This window comes from Gymnoscopelus microlampas (assembly GCF_963454915.1).
Source record: "Gymnoscopelus microlampas genome assembly, chromosome: 16".
Taxonomy (NCBI): Eukaryota; Metazoa; Chordata; class Actinopteri; order Myctophiformes; family Myctophidae; genus Gymnoscopelus; species Gymnoscopelus microlampas.
The window spans coordinates 44,613,315-44,633,807 of NC_139953.1; the positions used below are offsets into that span (position 1 = coordinate 44,613,315).

Genomic DNA, 20,493 nt, shown 5'->3' on the forward strand with positions numbered 1-20,493 from the left:
TAGGGACCAAAAAAGTGTCACTACAAAGTACTACCAATCAACTCTAAATTGCCTGAAACGTACTCCTAACAGGTTTTCGGGGGGACGATTTTGGCCTCCCCACATAGTGATTTTTTTGGATCTAACTTTCGTTTCGGTTTCGTTTCGGTAGTGACCCAATGGTGAAAAAATAAATGTACTAAGTCCATAGCTCGATGAATGTTAGGGACCAAAAAAAAAGTCACTACCAATCAACTTTAAATTGCCTGAAACGTACTCCTAACAGGTTTTTGGGGGAACAATTTTGGCCTCCACACTTAGTGATTTTTTCGGATTTAACTTCGTTTCGGTAGTGACACAATGGTGTCACTACCGAAAGGAAAAAAAAAATACTAAGTCCAGAGCTCGATGAATGATAGGGACCAAAAAAAAAGTCACTACCAATCAACTTTAAATTGCCTGAAACGTACTCCTAACAGGTTTTTGGGGGAACTAATTTTTTTTTCGTTTCGGTAGTGACACCATTGTGTCACTACCGAAACGGAAAAAAAAATACTAAGTCCAGAGCTCGATGAATGTTAGGGACCAAAAAAAAAGTCACTACCAATCAACTTTAAATTGCCTGAAACGTACTCCTAACAGGTTTTTGGGGGAACCATTTTTTTTTCGTTTCGGTAGTGCCGAAACGGGAAAAAAAAGACTAAGTCCAGAGATCGATGAATGTTAGGGACCAAAAAAAAAGTCACTACCAATCAACTTTAAATTGCCTGAAACGTACTCCTAACAGGTTTTTGGGGGAACAATTTTGGCCTCCACACTTAGTGATTTTTTCGGATTCAACTTCGTTTCGGTAGTGACACAATGGTGTCACTACCGAAACGAAAAAAAAAATTACAAAGTCCAGAGCTCGATGAATGTTAGGGACCAAAAAAAAAGTCACTACCAATCAACTTTAAATTGCCTGAAACGTACTCCTGACAGGTTTTCGGGGGGACGATTTTGGCCTCCACACTTAGTGTTTTTTTCGGATTTAACTTTCGTTTCGGTTTCGTTTCGGTAGTGACCCAATGGTGAAAAAATAAATTTACTAAGTCCAGAGCACAATGTGTCGACGTGTTGTGAGCTTGTAGATTGACAATTCTTTGTGAAAAGATTTGGTGTAGATGGTAACAAGGCAAGCGGGAAAGTAAAGTTGCAACTTTACTAAGAATAGAGGGTTTAAGTGGTGAAGTTAATGTAGAAATACACTGTGCATCTAAATACTAAAAGTATAAATATTTCCTTCTCATCTGAATGTTTCATGTCTCTGTGGCTCAAGAGATGTGTCACTGTTTATGAACCAAAGAGTTTAAGGTTCAAAGCTCCTAAAGAACATTTTCATTGTCCATCTCAATCCTGAAACGGTGGTTTAAGTATTATGTTCTCAGTTGCATGGTTCATGCCACCATGGCTCAAGAGAAAACTCTGGGGTTTATAAACCGAAGGTTTAAGGTTCGAAACTCCTGGAGCACATTTTCACAGTCCATCTAACTTCTAAAAGGTGGTTTAAGTATTACGTTCTCTTTTGCATTAACCATATCTGTGTGGCTCAAGAGATAAACACAGGGTCTGAAAGCAGAAGGTTTGGGGTTCAAGGCTCCTGAAGAACATTTTCACTGGCCATCTAAATTCTAAAAGGCGGGTGAAGGATGACGTTCCCAATTGTAACTTCCATGCCAGCGTGGCTCAAGAGATAAACACATGGTCTGAAAGTTGAAGGTTTGGGGTTCAAGGCTCCTGAAGAACATTTTCACTGTCCATCTAAATTCTAAAAGGCGGGTTAAGGATGACGTTCCCAATTGTACCTTCCATGCCAGCGTGGCTTAAGAGTTAAACACAGGGTCTGAAAGTAGAAGGTTTGGGGTTCAAGGCTCCTGAAGAACATTTTCACTGTCCATCTAAATTCTAAAAGGCGGGTTAAGGATGACGTTCCCAATTGTACCTTCCATGCCAGCGTGGCTTAAGAGTTAAACACAGGGTCTGAAAGTAGAAGGTTTGGGGTTCAAGGCTCCTGAAGAACATTTTCACTGTCCATCTTAAATTCTAAAAGGCGGGTTAAGGATGGCGTTCCCAATTGTACCTTCCATGCCAGCGTGGCTTAAAAGATAAATCAAAGGTTCACAAACTAAAGGTTCGAGGTTCAAAGCTCACTCAAAACAACTACTAAATAAAAACTAAAAGGGTAATACAACAAAAAAACAATGGAGCTGTGGTCAATACAAACTGGTGATAAAAAAAAACAATAAAATAATGTCTCATGTGAAAAAAAACAGTGGCCATAAAATCACAAAAAATACTAAAATAAAAATCTTTAATTAATATGTAAATTTATTAAGCTCCTCCCCCTGGAGGTAGGCTCCCTCCATGCTCCTCCCTCTCCTACCGGAGCTAAAAGAGGGCGTGAGGAGGGAGGCGGGCTTCATCCATGGTTCTCGCCTTAAAAAGACCGAAAATTGAGATCTTCCCTGACCAAGATTCAAACCCACGACAATCCGCTTGCGAAGCCTATGCTTTACTCTTGCACCACCAGGCCTTTCACATTAATTAGGATTTTGAGGTTATAATTAAAGTTAAAGAGAGAGATGACAGGTCAAAAGATGAAAATCCACAGCAAACACCTCTACCCCTGACAGAATGACTGGATCTACTAGATACACCCTCTGATGATCAGGGAAAGGGTTCATTATGACACGACTGAGATTTAGGTTGTTTAAAACCATCTGTAAACGTAAACCACCAGAAAACGTTTACTCTGGCTGAGTCTGAACCCAGATTTATACTTTCATTGAAAGGAAACAGAGAGATGTTTCGTAATGTCATAAAAATTCATACCCTTCTTGTCATTTATAAATTCCTTAGTTTCAGATGATCAAAACTATAGCAGTTTTGGTGTTAAATCAAGTAGGCTACATTGTTCTCACTTTGGACTGGACATTAAAAAATATGTCTTAAGTTTTCAACTATAGTTCCTCAAACAGTGCTGTATTATGACCACAGATCCTCTATGATTAACTGAATTAAGTTTAAGAAAATACCAGAGGTGGGGACTTGGACTCGAGACTCGAGACTCGACTTGACTTGAAGTCCCGATTTTGATGACTTTAGACTTGCTTGACCAAATCAAAAATAGACTTGGACTTGCTTGGGACTTGAATGCCAAAGACTTGAGACTTGACTTGACTTGAACGCTAAAGACTTGAGACTTGACTTGACTTGAGCCCTCGTGACTTGAAAATTCAAGTCTTTTCAAGTCACCTTCAAGTCACTTTCAAGTCACTTAAGCAAGCCAAAAATGTTTAAAAAGTGTGCATCAACTATAATGTTATTAGTCAGAAATCCCGGCCGTCAGTGACACCTAGTGTAGTGTTGCCAAAGCTGCTTATTTACCCTAACCTTCCCTTTTGCATTAACCATATCTGTGTGGCTCAAGAGATAAACACAGGGTCTGAAAGCAGAAGGTTTGGGGTTCAAGGCTCCTGAAGAACATTTTCACTGGCCATCTAAATTCTAAAAGGCGGGTGAAGGATGACGTTCCCAATTGTAACTTCCATGCCAGCGTGGCTCAAGAGATAAACACATGGTCTGAAAGTTGAAGGTTTGGGGTTCAAGGCTCCTGAAGAACATTTTCACTGTCCATCTAAATTCTAAAAGGCGGGTTAAGGATGACGTTCCCAATTGTACCTTCCATGCCAGCGTGGCTTAAGAGTTAAACACAGGGTCTGAAAGTAGAAGGTTTGGGGTTCAAGGCTCCTGAAGAACATTTTCACTGTCCATCTAAATTCTAAAATGCGGGTTAAGGATGACGTTCCCAATTGTACCTTCCATGCCAGCGTGGCTTAAGAGTTAAACACAGGGTCTGAAAGTAGAAGGTTTGGGGTTCAAGGCTCCTGAAGAACATTTTCACTGTCCATCTTAAATTCTAAAAGGCGGGTTAAGGATGACGTTCCCAATTGTACCTTCCATGCCAGCGTGGCTTAAAAGATAAATCAAAGGTTCACAAACTAAAGGTTCGAGGTTCAAAGCTCACTCAAAACAACTACTAAATAAAAACTAAAAGGGTAATACAACAAAAAAACAATGGAGCTGTGGTCAATACAAACTGGTGATAAAAAAAAACAATAAAAAAATGTCTCATGTGAAAAAAAACAGTGGCCATAAAATCACAAAAAATACTAAAATAAAAATCTTTAATTAATATGTAAATTTATTAAGCTCCTCCCCCTGGAGGTAGGCTCCCTCCATGCTCCTCCCTCTCCTACCGGAGCTAAAAGAGGGCGTGAGGAGGGAGGCGGGCTTCATCCATGGTTCTCGCCTTAAAAAGACCGAAAATTGAGATCTTCCCTGACCAAGATTCAAACCCACGACAATCCGCTTGCGAAGCCTATGCTTTACTCTTGCACCACCAGGCCTTTCACATTAATTAGGATTTTGAGGTTATAATTAAAGTTAAAGAGAGAGATGACAGGTCAAAAGATGAAAATCCACAGCAAACACCTCTACCCCTGACAGAATGACTGGATCTACTAGATACACCCTCTGATGATCAGGGAAAGGGTTCATTATGACACGACTGAGATTTAGGTTGTTTAAAACCATCTGTAAACGTAAACCACCAGAAAACGTTTACTCTGGCTGAGTCTGAACCCAGATTTATACTTTCATTGAAAGGAAACAGAGAGATGTTTCGTAATGTCATAAAAATTCATACCCTTCTTGTCATTTATAAATTCCTTAGTTTCAGATGATCAAAACTATAGCAGTTTTGGTGTTAAATCAAGTAGGCTACATTGTTCTCACTTTGGACTGGACATTAAAAAATATGTCTTAAGTTTTCAACTATAGTTCCTCAAACAGTGCTGTATTATGACCACAGATCCTCTATGATTAACTGAATTAAGTTTAAGAAAATACCAGAGGTGGGGACTTGGACTCGAGACTCGAGACTCGACTTGACTTGAAGTCCCGATTTTGATGACTTTAGACTTGCTTGACCAAATCAAAAATAGACTTGGACTTGCTTGGGACTTGAATGCCAAAGACTTGAGACTTGACTTGACTTGAACGCTAAAGACTTGAGACTTGACTTGACTTGAGCCCTCGTGACTTGAAAATTCAAGTCTTTTCAAGTCACCTTCAAGTCACTTTCAAGTCACTTAAGCAAGCCAAAAATGTTTAAAAAGTGTGCATCAACTATAATGTTATTAGTCAGAAATCCCGGCCGTCAGTGACACCTAGTGTAGTGTTGCCAAAGCTGCTTATTTACCCTAACCTTCCCTTTTGCATTAACCATATCTGTGTGGCTCAAGAGATAAACACAGGGTCTGAAAGCAGAAGGTTTGGGGTTCAAGGCTCCTGAAGAACATTTTCACTGGCCATCTAAATTCTAAAAGGCGGGTGAAGGATGACGTTCCCAATTGTAACTTCCATGCCAGCGTGGCTCAAGAGATAAACACATGGTCTGAAAGTTGAAGGTTTGGGGTTCAAGGCTCCTGAAGAACATTTTCACTGTCCATCTAAATTCTAAAAGGCGGGTTAAGGATGACGTTCCCAATTGTACTTTCCATGCCAGCGTGGCTTAAGAGTTAAACACAGGGTCTGAAAGTAGAAGGTTTGGGGTTCAAGGCTCCTGAAGAACATTTTCACTGTCCATCTAAATTCTAAAATGCGGGTTAAGGATGACGTTCCCAATTGTACCTTCCATGCCAGCGTGGCTTAAGAGTTAAACACAGGGTCTGAAAGTAGAAGGTTTGGGGTTCAAGGCTCCTGAAGAACATTTTCACTGTCCATCTTAAATTCTAAAAGGCGGGTTAAGGATGACGTTCCCAATTGTACCTTCCATGCCAGCGTGGCTTAAAAGATAAATCAAAGGTTCACAAACTAAAGGTTCGAGGTTCAAAGCTCACTCAAAACAACTACTAAATAAAAACTAAAAGGGTAATACAACAAAAAAACAATGGAGCTGTGGTCAATACAAACTGGTGATAAAAAAAAAACAATAAAAAAATGTCTCATGTGAAAAAAAACAGTGGCCGTAAAATCACAAAAAATACTAAAATAAAAATCTTTAATTAATATGTAAATTTATTAAGCTCCTCCCCCTGGAGGTAGGCTCCCTCCATGCTCCTCCCTCTCCTACCGGAGCTAAAAGAGGGCGTGAGGAGGGAGGCGGGCTTCATCCATGGTTCTCGCCTTAAAAAGACCGAAAATTGAGATCTTCCCTGACCAAGATTCAAACCCACAACCATCCGCTTGCGAAGCCTATGCTTTACTCTTGCACCACCAGGCCTTTCACATTAATTAGGATTTTGAGGTTATACTTAAAGTTAAAGAGAGAGATGACAGGTCAAAAGATGAAAATCCACAGCAAACACCTCTACCCCTGACAGAATGACTGGATCTACTAGATACACCCTCTGATGATCAGGGAAATGGTTCATTATGACACGACTGAGATTTAGGTTGTTTAAAACCATCTGTAAACGTAAACCACCAGAAAACGTTTACTCTGGCTGAGTCTGAACCCAGATTTACACTTTCATTGAAAGGAAACAGAGAGATGTTTCGTAATGTCATAAAAATTCATACCCTTCTTGTCATTTATAAATTCCTTAGTTTCAGATGATCAAAACTATAGCAGTTTTGGTGTTAAATCAAGTAGGCTACATTGTTCTCACTTTGGACTGGACATTAAAAAATATGTCTTAAGTTTTCAACTATAGTTCCTCAAACAGTGCTGTATTATGACCACAGATCCTCTATGATTAACTGAATTAAGTTTAAGAAAATACCAGAGGTGGGGACTTGGACTCGAGACTCGAGACTCGACTTGACTTGAAGTCCCGATTTTGATGACTTTAGACTTGCTTGACCAAATCAAAAATAGACTTGGACTTGCTTGGGACTTGAATGCCAAAGACTTGAGACTTGACTTGACTTGAACGCTAAAGACTTGAGACTTGACTTGACTTGAGCCCTCGTGACTTGAAAATTCAAGTCTTTTCAAGTCACCTTCAAGTCACTTTCAAGTCACTTAAGCAAGCCAAAAATGTTTAAAAAGTGTGCATCAACTATAATGTTATTAGTCAGAAATCCCGGCCGTCAGTGACACCTAGTGTAGTGTTGCCAAAGCTGCTTATTTACCCTAACCTTCCCTTTTGCATTAACCATATCTGTGTGGCTCAAGAGATAAACACAGGGTCTGAAAGCAGAAGGTTTGGGGTTCAAGGCTCCTGAAGAACATTTTCACTGGCCATCTAAATTCTAAAAGGCGGGTGAAGGATGACGTTCCCAATTGTAACTTCCATGCCAGCGTGGCTCAAGAGATAAACACATGGTCTGAAAGTTGAAGGTTTGGGGTTCAAGGCTCCTGAAGAACATTTTCACTGTCCATCTAAATTCTAAAAGGCGGGTTAAGGATGACGTTCCCAATTGTACCTTCCATGCCAGCGTGGCTTAAGAGTTAAACACAGGGTCTGAAAGTAGAAGGTTTGGGGTTCAAGGCTCCTGAAGAACATTTTCACTGTCCATCTAAATTCTAAAATGCGGGTTAAGGATGACGTTCCCAATTGTACCTTCCATGCCAGCGTGGCTTAAGAGTTAAACACAGGGTCTGAAAGTAGAAGGTTTGGGGTTCAAGGCTCCTGAAGAACATTTTCACTGTCCATCTTAAATTCTAAAAGGCGGGTTAAGGATGACGTTCCCAATTGTACCTTCCATGCCAGCGTGGCTTAAAAGATAAATCAAAGGTTCACAAACTAAAGGTTCGAGGTTCAAAGCTCACTCAAAACAACTACTAAATAAAAACTAAAAGGGTAATACAACAAAAAAACAATGGAGCTGTGGTCAATACAAACTGGTGATAAAAAAAAACAATAAAAAAATGTCTCATGTGAAAAAAAACAGTGGCCATAAAATCACAAAAAATACTAAAATAAAAATCTTTAATTAATATGTAAATTTATTAAGCTCCTCCCCCTGGAGGTAGGCTCCCTCCATGCTCCTCCCTCTCCTACCGGAGCTAAAAGAGGGCGTGAGGAGGGAGGCGGGCTTCATCCATGGTTCTCGCCTTAAAAAGACCGAAAATTGAGATCTTCCCTGACCAAGATTCAAACCCACGACAATCCGCTTGCGAAGCCTATGCTTTACTCTTGCACCACCAGGCCTTTCACATTAATTAGGATTTTGAGGTTATAATTAAAGTTAAAGAGAGAGATGACAGGTCAAAAGATGAAAATCCACAGCAAACACCTCTACCCCTGACAGAATGACTGGATCTACTAGATACACCCTCTGATGATCAGGGAAAGGGTTCATTATGACACGACTGAGATTTAGGTTGTTTAAAACCATCTGTAAACGTAAACCACCAGAAAACGTTTACTCTGGCTGAGTCTGAACCCAGATTTATACTTTCATTGAAAGGAAACAGAGAGATGTTTCGTAATGTCATAAAAATTCATACCCTTCTTGTCATTTATAAATTCCTTAGTTTCAGATGATCAAAACTATAGCAGTTTTGGTGTTAAATCAAGTAGGCTACATTGTTCTCACTTTGGACTGGACATTAAAAAATATGTCTTAAGTTTTCAACTATAGTTCCTCAAACAGTGCTGTATTATGACCACAGATCCTCTATGATTAACTGAATTAAGTTTAAGAAAATACCAGAGGTGGGGACTTGGACTCGAGACTCGAGACTCGACTTGACTTGAAGTCCCGATTTTGATGACTTTAGACTTGCTTGACCAAATCAAAAATAGACTTGGACTTGCTTGGGACTTGAATGCCAAAGACTTGAGACTTGACTTGACTTGAACGCTAAAGACTTGAGACTTGACTTGACTTGAGCCCTCGTGACTTGAAAATTCAAGTCTTTTCAAGTCACCTTCAAGTCACTTTCAAGTCACTTAAGCAAGCCAAAAATGTTTAAAAAGTGTGCATCAACTATAATGTTATTAGTCAGAAATCCCGGCCGTCAGTGACACCTAGTGTAGTGTTGCCAAAGCTGCTTATTTACCCTAACCTTCCCTTTTGCATTAACCATATCTGTGTGGCTCAAGAGATAAACACAGGGTCTGAAAGCAGAAGGTTTGGGGTTCAAGGCTCCTGAAGAACATTTTCACTGGCCATCTAAATTCTAAAAGGCGGGTGAAGGATGACGTTCCCAATTGTAACTTCCATGCCAGCGTGGCTCAAGAGATAAACACATGGTCTGAAAGTTGAAGGTTTGGGGTTCAAGGCTCCTGAAGAACATTTTCACTGTCCATCTAAATTCTAAAAGGCGGGTTAAGGATGACGTTCCCAATTGTACTTTCCATGCCAGCGTGGCTTAAGAGTTAAACACAGGGTCTGAAAGTAGAAGGTTTGGGGTTCAAGGCTCCTGAAGAACATTTTCACTGTCCATCTAAATTCTAAAATGCGGGTTAAGGATGACGTTCCCAATTGTACCTTCCATGCCAGCGTGGCTTAAGAGTTAAACACAGGGTCTGAAAGTAGAAGGTTTGGGGTTCAAGGCTCCTGAAGAACATTTTCACTGTCCATCTTAAATTCTAAAAGGCGGGTTAAGGATGACGTTCCCAATTGTACCTTCCATGCCAGCGTGGCTTAAAAGATAAATCAAAGGTTCACAAACTAAAGGTTCGAGGTTCAAAGCTCACTCAAAACAACTACTAAATAAAAACTAAAAGGGTAATACAACAAAAAAACAATGGAGCTGTGGTCAATACAAACTGGTGATAAAAAAAAAACAATAAAAAAATGTCTCATGTGAAAAAAAACAGTGGCCGTAAAATCACAAAAAATACTAAAATAAAAATCTTTAATTAATATGTAAATTTATTAAGCTCCTCCCCCTGGAGGTAGGCTCCCTCCATGCTCCTCCCTCTCCTACCGGAGCTAAAAGAGGGCGTGAGGAGGGAGGCGGGCTTCATCCATGGTTCTCGCCTTAAAAAGACCGAAAATTGAGATCTTCCCTGACCAAGATTCAAACCCACAACCATCCGCTTGCGAAGCCTATGCTTTACTCTTGCACCACCAGGCCTTTCACATTAATTAGGATTTTGAGGTTATACTTAAAGTTAAAGAGAGAGATGACAGGTCAAAAGATGAAAATCCACAGCAAACACCTCTACCCCTGACAGAATGACTGGATCTACTAGATACACCCTCTGATGATCAGGGAAATGGTTCATTATGACACGACTGAGATTTAGGTTGTTTAAAACCATCTGTAAACGTAAACCACCAGAAAACGTTTACTCTGGCTGAGTCTGAACCCAGATTTACACTTTCATTGAAAGGAAACAGAGAGATGTTTCGTAATGTCATAAAAATTCATACCCTTCTTGTCATTTATAAATTCCTTAGTTTCAGATGATCAAAACTATAGCAGTTTTGGTGTTAAATCAAGTAGGCTACATTGTTCTCACTTTGGACTGGACATTAAAAAATATGTCTTAAGTTTTCAACTATAGTTCCTCAAACAGTGCTGTATTATGACCACAGATCCTCTATGATTAACTGAATTAAGTTTAAGAAAATACCAGAGGTGGGGACTTGGACTCGAGACTCGAGACTCGACTTGACTTGAAGTCCCGATTTTGATGACTTTAGACTTGCTTGACCAAATCAAAAATAGACTTGGACTTGCTTGGGACTTGAATGCCAAAGACTTGAGACTTGACTTGACTTGAACGCTAAAGACTTGAGACTTGACTTGACTTGAGCCCTCGTGACTTGAAAATTCAAGTCTTTTCAAGTCACCTTCAAGTCACTTTCAAGTCACTTAAGCAAGCCAAAAATGTTTAAAAAGTGTGCATCAACTATAATGTTATTAGTCAGAAATCCCGGCCGTCAGTGACACCTAGTGTAGTGTTGCCAAAGCTGCTTATTTACCCCAACCTTCCCTTTTGCATTAACCATATCTGTGTGGCTCAAGAGATAAACACAGGGTCTGAAAGCAGAAGGTTTGGGGTTCAAGGCTCCTGAAGAACATTTTCACTGGCCATCTAAATTCTAAAAGGCGGGTGAAGGATGACGTTCCCAATTGTAACTTCCATGCCAGCGTGGCTCAAGAGATAAACACATGGTCTGAAAGTTGAAGGTTTGGGGTTCAAGGCTCCTGAAGAACATTTTCACTGTCCATCTAAATTCTAAAAGGCGGGTTAAGGATGACGTTCCCAATTGTACCTTCCATGCCAGCGTGGCTTAAGAGTTAAACACAGGGTCTGAAAGTAGAAGGTTTGGGGTTCAAGGCTCCTGAAGAACATTTTCACTGTCCATCTAAATTCTAAAATGCGGGTTAAGGATGACGTTCCCAATTGTACCTTCCATGCCAGCGTGGCTTGAGAGTTAAACACAGGGTCTGAAAGTAGAAGGTTTGGGGTTCAAGGCTCCTGAAGAACATTTTCACTGTCCATCTTAAATTCTAAAAGGCGGGTTAAGGATGACGTTCCCAATTGTACCTTCCATGCCAGCGTGGCTTGAGAGTTAAACACAGGGTCTGAAAGTAGAAGGTTTGGGGTTCAAGGCTCCTGAAGAACATTTTCACTGTCCATCTTAAATTCTAAAAGGCGGGTTAAGGATGACGTTCCCAATTGTACCTTCCATGCCAGCGTGGCTTAAAAGATAAATCAAAGGTTCACAAACTAAAGGTTTGAGGTTCAAAGCTCACTCAAAACAACTACTAAATAAAAACTAAAAGGGTAATACAACAAAAAAACAATGGAGCTGTGGTCAATACAAACTGGTGATAAAAAAAAAACAATAAAAAAATGTCTCATGTGAAAAAAAACAGTGGCCGTAAAATCACAAAAAATACTAAAATAAAAATCTTTAATTAATATGTAAATTTATTAAGCTCCTCCCCCTGGAGGTAGGCTCCCTCCATGCTCCTCCCTCTCCTACCGGAGCTAAAAGAGGGCGTGAGGAGGGAGGCGGGCTTCATCCATGGTTCTCGCCTTAAAAAGACCGAAAATTGAGATCTTCCCTGACCAAGATTCAAACCCACGACCATCCGCTTGCGAAGCCTATGCTTTACTCTTGCACCACCAGGCCTTTCACATTAATTAGGATTTTGAGGTTATACTTAAAGTTAAAGAGAGAGATGACAGGTCAAAAGATGAAAATCCACAGCAAACACCTCTACCCCTGACAGAATGACTGGATCTACTAGATACACCCTCTGATGATCAGGGAAAGGGTTCATTATGACACGACTGAGATTTAGGTTGTTTAAAACCATCTGTAAACGTAAACCACCAGAAAACGTTTACTCTGGCTGAGTCTGAACCCAGATTTACACTTTCATTGAAAGGAAACAGAGAGATGTTTCGTAATGTCATAAAAATTCATACCCTTCTTGTCATTTATAAATTCCTTAGTTTCAGATGATCAAAACTATAGCAGTTTTGGTGTTAAATCAAGTAGGCTACATTGTTCTCACTTTGGACTGGACATTAAAAAATATGTCTTAAGTTTTCAACTATAGTTCCTCAAACAGTGCTGTATTATGACCACAGATCCTCTATGATTAACTGAATTAAGTTTAAGAAAATAGTAAATACCACTTCGCACTCATGGCATGCAGCATATCAATCAAAACAATGATCAATTATAGGCCGAGCTCCATACTTAGTTTTGAGGTATTCTAGTGACTCAGGGATAACAAATTACATAAATTCAACCACTTAAATGTAATGTATTTATTGCAACCACTAACCAAGAGTGTTGCAAACGGCTGAGTTTGTAACAAAATGAGGAAACTCACAAACAAAGAACGTTTAAATTATTTTATTAAAACTAACTTAACCCCATATGGGTAACCGGTGAGCCTCAGGGCTCAATACTAGTGTATTTTCTGTTTTATGTTATTATGAGGAAAGTTTTGACTGAAAATAGCTGATCGACAAGCTCACAACGTGTTGCAGTGAGCGTGTCGATCGGCTATTTTCTGCTAAAGCTATACCCACAATACGGATACTGGGGTGGTTAACAGTGCTTAAAGGGCAAGACCACTTTGGTAGAGGTTTGGGTTGTGTAGTTACCTTGCCATGATGCATCGCCAAAGGTGGGCAAGAAATCTAAAATAATTGCTCCATTGATAATAAAAAAATATGCTCCTCATTGAATTACATTGTAGGCTGAAACAGCTCTCAAAGTCACTCTTTTAGCACAAACGAACGCAAATAAAGTTGATTCAGACTATGAACATCACCAAACCCAGTACCGTTTGTTTTTTAAATAAAAATGCTAACATCCTGTTGATTTTGCTATTTTTATCAAAAATAACTCGGACTGGATCGGCGGATCTGGATCTTCAAATAGTAAAATCAACAGGAAGTTGACATTTTTATAAAAAAAAAAAAAACAGTACTGGGTTTGGTGATGTTCTATATTGACTGAATCAGCTTTGTTTGTGTTCGTTTACGTGCTAAAAGAGTGACTTTGAGAGCCGTTTCACCGTACAAAGCCGTTTCACCGTACAATGTCAATGAGGAGCATATTTGGAATGATCAATTTCTATTCAATTATTATACAGCAATTATTTTAGATTTCTTTTTCACCTTTGGAGTTAGATCATGACAAGGTAACTACACAAGCCAAACCTCTACCACAGTGATCTTGTTCTTTAACAAGCAAAATCCAAAAGGCTGGAGTGCTCCCAGTGAGCTTCACGGTGAGAGAGAAGAAGAATGAAGTCCAGCCACCTCTTTTATAGAGGACAATCCAGGTGGGCCAGATCTCCACTGATGACACACTCCGCCCTCCAATCATTCTGACACACATGACACATGGTTAGTAACCATGACAACCACACCAGTCACCCTGACAACCCCCAGGGTTGTCACAAGAATTAAATATAAAAATAGATAGCTGTGCTGTGAACAATTTAGGCTGACAAGAACAAAGTATTTTTTTAACGACAGGACTGTATGGCATTTTGTTTATACTAAAGTATTGTATGACTTCATTTTTTATGACACAGTACGAGTTTAGTATGACTTTTCTATGAAACTGAAACTGAAACGAAAATGCATTTTCTGTTTTATAAAGAGCTGGAGAGACATGGGAGACTCCTTTTACTGAACAAACACTCTATAGCAATGAGTGCTATAAGAATATAGAGCTATTTAACACTTATTTTAACCAAAGCAAATCACTTACCCTACCTTTAACTGATTGGATAAATTGGTACCCCTGGAAATGTGTTTTCTGGTTACTAATGAGCTGCAGATTCCCTTGTAACTGAATATAGAGCTATTTAACACTTATTTTAAGATTTCAGATATGTAATTCTGAGTAGTTTATTAACAATGACAAGACTCATACATTATAACCGGACCATCACAGACCATCTACAGTACCTTCATACAGGAAGAACAGACGGGCTGACTGATCGATCATTGCAGAAGCCTTCCATACCAATTCATGTCGATATGTCATTGTTGTGTATTTTGTGAGACAATCTGGAGATGCTCTCCATAGAGCACTGTGCCCTTCAAAACAGTCTGTCCATTTATTTAGTGTTTTAACCATCACCATGCACTCAACTGTTACACCTTGGATTTTGAATCAACAATTAAATCCAGTGCTATGGGAAATACTACTTTACCTTTTGTACCAACAATAGTGGACAGGCAATACTTTCTCCTGTTAGAAAGCTGGGATGTTTATATGAAATATTGAAAGCGTAGCAACACCAGGAGGAAGCTTGGATAATGACTTGTTCCACGTGGCCGAGGAATGGTCAGAATAAAACCATTAATATTTTCATCAGAAGGCAGGCATTGTTCTTTAATCAACATTACAACTAAACATTCATTTCAACACATTTTAGTGACACATCAAGTGGATTCTAGCATGTTTATTCTCTGATATACACACATAATATTGACTTACCCTGCAACCCCTTTAGCCAGTTTGACATCCTAAGTAAGTTCATCTACTATCTAATGTTTATTTTTTTGTGTAAAGTATTGCAGTATCATAGCAGCTCATTAAACAAGCTCTGGGATTTAGAAGTAAATGTTTTCACAAAAACAGGTACCGTTGACCTTATTTAGCCCATTAAGACCTGGAGCGCATCTGTGTCACTTTAGATTTCTTTGGCTATTCAAAAATAGCAGATCTACAAGCTCATAGCGCGGCACTGAGTGCCGTGCTATGAGCTTATAGATCTGCTATTTTTGAAAAATCTTGAAAAAATATTTTTTAGATTTTTTTCAAAAAACTGTTAGGATTTGGACATTTTTAAGAATCGCCTCAGGTCTTAATGGGTTAGAAAACAAATACGTAGGACTGTCACTCATTACAAAGACAAATATTGTACTTTTTTAAATACATTTCAAGGAAGGAACCCCCGGGACCCAAACTTACAAAAATACAATGTCTCTGCTTTTGATATCCATCTCATGTTTTGTTTTAATGTCTGGTGGGGATCTTTTTTTTATCCCTGCTTCTGGACAGATTGAATTAAATACATGTAGACTGTCTGATATGTTTGACATTTATGTTTGATAATATCACCACTTAACAATTTTATTAAAAATGTATGTTAAAAGTGATGTAAGTGACTTATTTTTTGGTTAAAACTAAAAGTTTATTTTTGTTAAAAAGTTAAAGCTCTATGTTCTGGCAGTAATCATTGCTAGATCATTGCCAAGAAAAGATCCCTCATAATATGGGGTTGTGGTATAAAACAGATTGAGAACCCCTGCTCTATAGCAATGATTACTGTCTGAATATAGAGCTATTAACAAAACAAATAAATAAAGAAATAAATATCACTCACAGCACTTTTAAGAAAATGTCACCCACAATGTTGTTTGTTTGTTTGTTTGTTGTTTTGTAACAGATGTAACCGTGGTGACAAGAATAGAACTGGTTGAAGCCAGCAGTGGCATGCAGCAATCAGTCTGTGATGAAGTGAACAAAGGTGACAGGAAACACTCCTCTCCTGCTGGGCTCTCCTTCAATATGGCCGATCTGACATAAATGCACACACACACACACACACACACACACACACACACACACACACACACACACACACACACACACACACACACACACACACACACACACACACACACACACACACACACACACACACACACACACGTTTTGTTTTTGCTTCAAGGCACAATTTAAGAGGTATCAAACGTTTCAGTCGGAGCTAAACTCCAGGAGAAAACTTCAGTTATGCTTATGTAGGCTGCACAATAGATCAGAGTATGACTAGTGACTTTTTTTTGTGTGTGGATCCCGTAAGAATATGCAAATGGTTTTAAGGTTTGTGTTATCTCATAATCTCATATAGGTAAACGATTATTTATTTGTCTTGATGAATCATTCACAAGATCTAATTTAAGCCACTGTGCCAATCTTTCTATTCGTTATGCGGTAGCTATTGATAACAGTAGATAATGGTCATTATTTGAAGCAGCCAACGGGTAAAAACAAAACAAAACACGGCTGTGTCAACTGTGCTGTGCTGTGCTGTGCTGTGCTGTGCTGTGCTGTGCTGCGCTGTCTCGGTATTGGCCTCAGTGTTTTGCCTAGAGACGGTCAAATTGTAGCCTGGCATGGCCAGCAATTCTTTTTTGCAATGGCAGATTCGTCTGGAACCAGGTTAGGTCAATTGGGCCACCGTGACATCTCAAAGACACCTGACTTAATATTTGGAGGAAATGGAAGGCAAAAATAAGAATTTAATGAATTAATGAAATAAAAAAATATTGTGCGCACATGGCTTCCCACTCCTGGCCAGGCCCAGCCAATACTTTAAGATCTGGCTGCGTCACTGCTGTGATGTGACAATAAAGATGATTCTGATTCTGAATGCGTTGGGCAGAACACGGAACTGTGGTACCAACCAACCCCTCTGGATCATCATTTCCATCGATTATAGCGTGTATTAATCCATGGCATCATCCTCTCCATCTATTATAGCATGTATTAATCCACGGCAGAACAGAACACTGAACTGTGGAACCTACCAGCCACTCCGGGTCATCCTCTCCGGTCACAACGATCACCTCTCCCTCTGTGAACGTCAGCTCATCTACGTTGTCGGCTGAACAGTTGTAGATGGCCTTCACCCTCTGGGGGCGCTGTTTCTGATGCACAACACACACACACACACACACACACACACACACACACACACACACATACACACACACGTGTCAGCAATGTGTCGATGTCAAGTCAATTCAAGTCAAATGTATTCATATAGCACATTTACAGCTTACAGGATTGGTGGTTCTGGCTTTGTGTGCGTGCGTGCGTGTGTGTGTGAGTGTGTGAGCTGCAGGGACAGTGGTTCTGTGTTTGAGTGCGTGCGCGCGTGCATGTGTGCGTGCGCGCGTGTGCGTGCATGCATGCGTGCGTGTGTGCGTGCGTGAGTGTGTGAGCTGCAGGGACAGTGGTTCTGTGTTTGAGTGCGTGCGTGCCTACGTGGGTGAGTGTGTGAGCTGCAGGGATAGTGGTTCTGGGTTTGTGTGTGTGTGCGTGTTTGAGCTTACAGGGACAGTGGTTCTGGGTGTGTGTGTGTGTGTGTGTGTGTGTGTGTGTGTGTGTGTGTGTGCGTGAGTGTTTGAGCTTACAGGGACAGTGGTTCTGGGTTTGGGTGTTGGAGGGGAGGTGGGACTGGACGAGTTCTGAGGAGATTTGGGATGAACTGGACCAGGAGCTGCAAAGACAAAACACATGATCAATATTTGAAATAAATGAATGAAACACACACTGTGTCCAATCAATGAACACTGAGGAGCTTTGCATTGTTGTCTGGATTTCATTTTGGGTGTGGTTGGTGGAGTTTGGTTTTGGACTTAATTGACCAATCAGAATTGAGTATTCAACAAAGCATTCTAATAATAACAACATAAAATGGCATTTATCTACGTCACATTTCAAACACATCAATAAACCTACACTTGTTTGCATGCGTGCGTGCGTACCTGATTTGTCAAAAGATCTCATCCTAACTGGAGGTCTTTTTGGGAATTTCTTCTCCGAGCTGAAAACACCAAAACACACATAAATGAGTGGTTAAAAAAGTATCCATCAATTCATTAATTTTCTTCAGTCGCATATGATTTTTGGAGCGTTACATTCACCGTTTCTCAACGGTGGGTCCATGGACCACCAGACATGAAAACGTTTGAGAACCGCCGACATAGAAACATGAGTTTTTCAGAAAACTGTTTTAGAAGACATTTGTAGAATGGGCCTCAGGTCTCTCGGTGTCATTTTTTGATTTCTTTGGGCTATTCAAAAAATAGCAGATCTACAAGCTCATAGCTCATGAGCTTGTAGATCTGCTATTTTTGAAAAACCGTGAAAATATGTGCAAATCTTTGAATATATATATTTTAAAGCGAACATTTGTAACTCAAATCTTTGCTTCTGGGGGATTCTACTAAAAAAAAATATGTTGCTATATCAGTGGTTCTCAAACTTTTTTCATAATTGTCAGGGACCCCCAAAATTGTGTTTGTCCACGGACCCCTGTCTCAAAATATGTTGTTTCAGGGACCCCCCAAGAAGCAAAGATTTGAGTTAAAAATGTTCTCTTTAAAAGAATACACATTCATAGATTTGCACACATTTTCTCAATTTCTCAAAAATAGCAGATCTATAATAGAGATCTGACGTTCATAGTAGTGACAGAACCAGTGGTGGAAAGTAACTAAGTACATTTACTTAAGTACTGTACTTAAGTACATTTTTTAGGTATTTGTACTTTACTTGAGTATTTCCAATTTCCAATACTTTTACTTCTACTCCACTACATCTCAGAGGCAAATATTGTACTTTTACCCCACTACAATTATTTGAAAACTTTAGTTACTAGTTACCTTTCAGATACAAATGATGATATTATGAAACGTACATTAACCACTTTAGCCCTATTTTATACATAGGCTATTTGAAAATAGCAGATCTACAAGCTCACAACGCGTCGCATAGCGACGCGTTGTGAGCTTGTAGATCGGCTATTTTCTAACATTTTACTTTTACTTTTGGTACTTTAAGTACATTTTGATGCCAATACTTTTGTACTTTTACTCAAGTAAATTTTGAGTTCTGCACTTTTACTTGTAACGGAGTATTTCTATATTGCAGTATTGGTACTTTTACTTAAGTAAAGAATTTGAGCATTTTTTCCACCACTGAATGTGATTGTCTTGAATGCGCCCCCACCGGAAGTCTCGCTAGGCGAGATTTCAATCTCGTCTATAGCGAGACTTCCGGCGGGGTGTGTTTTTAGCTGTGGCGGACCCGGGATGGAGTTATGAAATTGTTCTACTGTACCATTCATCCTTGGATATCAGAACATCATAGAAAAGGTAAGAAAACGTGGTCCAAAATTCCCCTTTAACCCATTAAGACCTGAGGCCATTCTTAACACATTGACTGCCAAGATCGAGTTAACTCGATTTTAGCAAAAAAAATAAATTAAAAAAAAATAAGTAGTATTTTTATTTATTTTTTACTTTTTTTTTTTTTTATTTGACCCAAAGACCAAGGAGATACGAATTTTCGAAGATCTTTACTCTCATCCACTTCCTTGTTAACTTAAAACTTTAAAATTTTGTATCTCGGCTCCTGAGTACTTTTTTTTTTTTCATTGAAAAATCTCTGGCATGAATAACAATAGGCAGTCAATGTGTTAAAAAAAAAGAAGTTTTTTTAAAAAAAATATTGAAAAAACAACAACACTATTTTTCAAAAATAGCAGACCTACAAGCTCATAGCGCGGCACTCGGTGCCGCGCTATGAGCTTGTATATCTGCTATTTTTTGAATAGCCAAAGAAATCTTAAAGTGACACAGATGCGTTCCAGGTCTTAATGGGTTAATGAGGTAATGGGCTATCTGTTGCACCCCTGCAGTACCCTGTGGTCCAACCTACCTGGCACCAGGTGCTTTGGGACTCTTGGGTCCGGGAGGGGGTCCGCGGCCGCTCTGGTGACCGGGCACCGGAGGCGGGGGGGGAGGAGGCTGCCTGGACGACGGCGTCTTCGCCGCCGCCGCCGCTGCAACGGACGGAGGCGGGGGTCCCGCCGGCGGGGAGAACGCCGGTGTTGTTGTTACCGTGGGAACGCCGGGGGGGAGGGGAGGGAGGGGCGTGTTCTTGGGGTCCAGCATGCTGGTCCTCCTGCTCGCCGGAGGAGGAGGGACTACCGGGGGGAGGACTGACACACGCACACGCGCGCGCACGCACACGCACACGCACACGCACACACACACACACACACACACACACACACACACACACACCGTATTTTATAGGTCAATTACACACTGGAATCGTCTTCCAGACTTTATGCCTAACATCAGAGGAAACACTTTTTTTTTAAGGAAACTTACATAATATACTACACACTCAAAACATACAATAATATCTTAAAGCAGCACAATGTAACTTTCCTCCTCTACCCCGGATTTGAACCCGGTTTGTTAGTGCTGA

The 20,493-nt window shown here is 40.0% G+C and overlaps 1 protein-coding gene across 1 annotated transcript in view; it reads right to left on the reverse strand.

The window, feature by feature from the left end:
* Positions 1-14,866: 14,866 nt before the first annotated feature.
* LOC311063571 (arf-GAP with SH3 domain, ANK repeat and PH domain-containing protein 2-like) overlaps positions 14,867-20,493 on the reverse strand; it is a 48,845-nt gene continuing 43,218 nt past the window's right edge. Inside the window, exons 24-28 of the mRNA XM_084083065.1 lie at positions 19,936-20,218; positions 17,979-18,037; positions 17,625-17,710; positions 17,016-17,135; positions 14,867-16,002 (exon numbers count right to left, since the gene is read on the reverse strand). Of these exons, the coding sequence (XP_083939191.1) occupies positions 15,928-16,002; positions 17,016-17,135; positions 17,625-17,710; positions 17,979-18,037; positions 19,936-20,218 (623 nt within the window). The 3' untranslated portion in view covers positions 14,867-15,927. The remainder of the gene's footprint in view (positions 16,003-17,015; positions 17,136-17,624; positions 17,711-17,978; positions 18,038-19,935; positions 20,219-20,493) is intronic.